This window comes from Rhinopithecus bieti, unplaced genomic scaffold (genome assembly GCF_001698545.2).
Source record: "Rhinopithecus bieti isolate Rb0 unplaced genomic scaffold, ASM169854v2 scaffold_17667, whole genome shotgun sequence".
NCBI classification, from domain to species: domain Eukaryota; kingdom Metazoa; phylum Chordata; class Mammalia; order Primates; family Cercopithecidae; genus Rhinopithecus; species Rhinopithecus bieti.
Window position 1 is genome coordinate 1,322,907 of NW_016809668.1, and position 5,175 is coordinate 1,328,081.

Sequence of the window (5,175 nt, forward strand, 5' to 3'; positions counted from 1 at the left end):
AAAAAAAAAAAAAAAAAAAAAACAATAAAACAAAAAAAAACCAAATACAGGAAAGTTTCTTCGTGTTTGATTGCTACTTAATAATGCTTAATTTCAATAAAGAAGTAATATATTCCCCAATCGGATTACAAACATTTAGTTCACAGATTTTTTGCTCATAAAATCTGTAATCAGTCCAAAATGGGATAACAGAGAAAAAAAAAAGGCAATAAAGAAAACAGGAATATTACTGAAGGAAGTTAGAACAAAATTCAGTTTTTTCATATGTTAAATCTGGTAGTTACAGTAAATCAGAAGTTTTCCAATTTTTTTTAAGCATGGAACTCTTTTGACCAAATAGTTTACCAAACACCCCAATGTATAATATATATAAAAGAGCAAGTTGCCCAGGCTAACGTGGGAAAAGGTTGGACCAGCCACAGGTTACATTACATTCATCCACAGCACCAAATGGCACTATAGGATATAGTCTGAAAACTATCTGGACAAGATGATCTCAAAGGCCCCCAAACACTTGAACTTAGGGCAGTTTCAAAAAAGTTCACATACATAAAAAGGCAAAAACTCCCAAATTTGCATTAGATAATTTCCAAATAATCCCCATGAAACCCAATATTTAGATAAAGAATAGAAGGGGAAAAAATACCCATGTATCATAAATGTTGGATCTTTTCTGAAAATGTGAGTCTATAGTAGAAAAATATTGTCCAGTTAAAAGGGCAAAATTGGCTGGGCGCTGTGGCTCACATCTGTAATCACAGCACTTCGGGAGGCCAAGGAGGGCTGATCACCTGAGATCAGGAGTTCGAGACCAGCCTGGCCAACATGGTGAAACCCCATCTCTACTAAAAATACAAAACTTAGCTGGGCGTGGTGCCAGGCACCTGTAATCCCAGCTACTCAGGAGGTAGCTTGCACCCAGGAGGAGAACCGTTTCACTCCAGGAGGCAGGGAGGTTGCAGTGGGCCAAGATAGCGCCATTGCACTCCAGCCTAGGAGACGAGAGCAAGACTCCGTTTCAAAAAAAAAAGCGGGGGAGGGGGCAAAATTATGCACTATCCCATAGTAAATAAGACTGGAAACTGTTTTAAGATGGGAATAAAATTAATATAGAAAAAAACAATATAAAAATCAAATTTAGGTCAGGCATACGGGGGTAATGACCATAATCCCAACACTTTGGGAGGCCTAGGCAGGAGGATCACTTGAGGCCAAGAGTTAAAGACTAGCCTCTACAACCTAGAAAGACCACACCTTTTGTTTTTCCTTTTAGAACAGACAGGGTCTTGCTATGCCTGGACTGGTCTAGAATTCCTGGGCTCAAGCGATCTTCCCACCTCAGCCTCCCAAAGTGCTAGGATTACAGGAGTGAGCCACTACATCCAGTGATTGGTGCATTTTTACAATCCTCTTGTAAGACAGAAAAGTTCTCCAAGCCCCCAGCCAACCCAGAAGTCCAGCTGGCTTCATCTCTCAGTCCCATCTGTATTTTTTATGAAATAAGAGTTTTTTTTACTGTTTAAGAAAAGAAAATCAAATTTGTTTTACCTGTTGGCTAGATCATGTAGAGCTCCCAAAGTATTACTGTCTCCTCTGCAACCATTTTCTTGGTTATGTTGCTTATGTGTATCTAAAGAAAATTAAAAATTGATTACTCTTTAATTAGGTTTGTACATTCTAACATTCAAGGATCCCTTGAAATTCTAGAACAACTTCTAAACAGAAGAAAACAGAAAAACCAAAATATGAACACTAATAGGAAAAGATAATTATTCAATTGATAAGTGTAAAGTGATGAGCAGAAAAGTAATAGAGAATCTCTAGCTTTTATAAAAGAAATGACGACTAATACTAAAACAAGTTTCTCAAAGAATAAGAATCCATAATTCCCGGCCGGGCGCGGTGGCTCAAGCCTGTAATCCCAGCACTTTGGGAGGCCGAGACGGGCGGATCATGAGGTCAGAAGATCAAGACCATCCTGGCTAACACCGTGAAACCCCGCGAGGTGGCGGGTGCCTGTAGTCCCAGCTACTTGGGAGGCTGAGGCAGGAGAATGGCGTAAACCCAGGAGGCGGAGCTTGCAGTGAGCTGAGATCCGGCCACTGCACTCCAGCCTGGGCGACAGAGCGAGACTCCGTCTCAAAAAAAAAAAAAAAAAGAATCCATAATTCCCCAGTGTTATATGCTTCATGTTTACATACACAGATCATGAGATTATCACAAAAGCCAGCAAGGCCAAAAAGTTAGTCTTAGCATATTTCAGTGCACATTTATGATTATCAGTCAACCTACATAATTATTCTTCAACCTATGACTGAATAACTACATGCTACTACCATACCCACATGCTACTACCATACCAACAATGGGAGAAAGAAATGAAAGATGGAGACGCCTCCGAAGAGTCACTCTAGGAAAGGATAGTGATGTGTCAAGTGTTGTTATACTTCTACAGTATTATGACAGAAGTATATACAGAATTTAAGGAGGCAGAGGAGAGACATCCAGCCCAGACTGCGGAGTGGGAAGAAGGCATGAAGGTACTGAGAGAACGAGGTACAAGCTGCTATGATGGAGCACAGGGTACATCCAGTGGAAGCATGGTGGGAAGTAAGACTGATGAAGAAAGCGATGGCTGGATTACAGAAGATCTGATACTCCAAGGGCTTGATCTCTTTCAACATGTTACCTTCTGAAAGGCTTTTCCCAGTTGTATGTGTCCAAAGTGGAACAGAAGCCATAATGAAAGAAGATGACAACATGAAAACCAGGGAGTTACAGAAAAGAAGTAAGTAAGGATTAGAGAGGTAAAAAGTATATATCTATGACTACTAAATACTAGACAGACAGGTCAAAAAGCAGATTAAACATAATTAAAAGATAATCAGTGAGTTATAGGAGCGATCTAAAGCAAATACCTTGAATGAAGCCATGAGATACAAAAAAGTTGTAAATATGAATGAGAAGTTAAAAGATATGAAAGACAGAATCAGAAGTCCCAACAATAGGAGTTTCAGAAGGAAAGGATCAAAAGAATAAGAGACAAAGTAATATTTTAAGAGATATTGGTGAATAAGTTTCTAAAACTGAAGATACGAGCTTTCAGAATAAATAAGCACACACAAATCCCAAATAGGCTAAATAAAACAAAACTACATTTAGATATATCCCAATGAACCTGTGTAATACAAAAGAAAAATATTTTCTTTTTTTCTCTTTTTTTTTTTTTGAGACAAGTTCTTGCTTTGTCACCCAGGCTGAGTGCAGTAACACAATCATGACTCACTACAGCCTGGACTTCCTGGGCTCAAGTGATACTCCCACTTCAGCCTCCCAAGTAACTGGGGCCACAGGTGCGTGACACCATGCCCAGCTAATTTTTTGTGTTTTTTTTGTAGAGACAGGGTCTCACTATATTGCCCAGGTTGGTCTCCTAGGCTCAAGCAATCCTCCTGCCTCAGCCTCCCAAAGTGCTGGGATTACAGGCGTGAGCCACCACGCCCAGCCAAAGAAAAATCTTAAAAGCAACCAGAAATCAAAAATTAACTAACTATAAATGGGCCGAGCCCAGTGACTCATGCCTGTAATACCAGCACTTTGGGAGGCCAAGGTGGGAGAATCACCTAAGGTCAGGAGTTCGAGACCAGCCTGGCCAACATGCTGAAACCCCCATCTCTACTAAAAATGCAAAAGCCAGCTGGGCATGGTGGCACATGCCTGTAATCCCAGTTACTTGGAAGCCTGAGCTAGGGGAAGAGCTTGAACCCAGGAGGGAGAGGTTGCAGTGAGTGGAGATCATGCCATTGCACTCCAGCCTGGGCAACAACAGTGAAACTCCCTCTCAAAAAAAAAAGAAAAATTAACTCTCACGCCTGTAATCTCAGCACTTTGGGAGGCCAAGGCATGCAGATCACTTGAGGTCAGTGGTTCAACATGGTGAAACCCCGTCTCTATTAAAAATACAAAAATTAGCTGGATGTGATGGCACATGCCAGGAATCCCAGCTACATGGGAGGCTTAGGCAGGAGAATTGCTTGAACCTGGGAGGCAGAGGTTGCAGTGAGCTGAGATTGCGCCACTACACTCGAGTATGGGTAATAAAGACTCTGTCTCAAAAAAAAAAAAAAAAAAAAGCAACTACAAATGAATGACAATTAGACCAACAGCAAATAGCCTCAAAAGCAACAGAAAACAATGAGATCATATCATCGAAGTCTGAAAGAGAAATAAGTGCCAATCAATCTAGAATTCTATATCCAACTATCATTCAAAAATTAGTGAAAATGAAGACATTTTCACAAAAAGACTGAGAATTTTACTATTCAGAGTTCAAGAACTAAGCATATACTTTGACATATACTTCTCAAAAGGAGAAGAACAAAAGAATAGACCAAAAATGTCACTAATCATGATGCTCAATTTAAACACAGTAATTGTTAAAAACAATTTTATCAATGTCATTAAAAAAAGACAGGCATTATTCTAGAATAAAAGTTACTAAGAGAATAAAACAATCACATGTAATGAACTAACCCTCTCTGGATCCTGGTTTGAAAAGTATAAACATTAATAAAGAACATTTTGGAAGATAATAAAAAAAATTTCATTTATAAACTTTAAAAAAGAGGAAGAACAATATTACATATTGTTTATAGGTCTATACATAGGTAACAAATTTATTTTATAAACATACATCAGACTAAAGATTAGATTCAGAAAAGTGATTACCTCTGTGAAATCAGTAAGGAAGATGAAGAAAGGTGGATATCCAAGGATTAACTATATATGTACATTTTTAAAAACCTAAAGTGAATATTGCAAACCTTTGCCAAAAAGGTGTTTAATAAACAAGTATTTATAATATTATTCTCTGTACTTTTCAATATGCTGAAATATAATTTTAAAAAACATTTTTAAAGTAAATTAAGTAAAATGCAATATGTAAGGTACAGGAAGGCAGAAATGGTTGTTTTATCACAAAAAATATAATGTTTAAGTAGCCCAGCTCAGATCAAGGTTCTATACTAGGAGAAAAAAAAGGGGGGGGACTCCCAAGAGTACCACTTCCAATTGGACTTCCTAAACGGACACATTTTCCCTCAGTATAAAGGCAAGTAGAGAAACCTCCAAATGGACATGAGAATTTCTTTTTTTTTTTTTTTTTTTTTTTTTTTT

General features: G+C 38.3%; 1 protein-coding gene across 1 annotated transcript in view; it reads right to left on the reverse strand.

Annotated features, from left to right (window-relative positions):
* The window catches only part of HAUS6 (HAUS augmin like complex subunit 6), a 52,327-nt gene that overhangs the window by 15,229 nt on the left and 31,923 nt on the right, over positions 1–5,175 (reverse strand). The window contains 1 exon segment of the mRNA XM_017890090.1: positions 1,549–1,630. Coding sequence (XP_017745579.1) covers positions 1,549–1,630 — 82 coding nt within the window.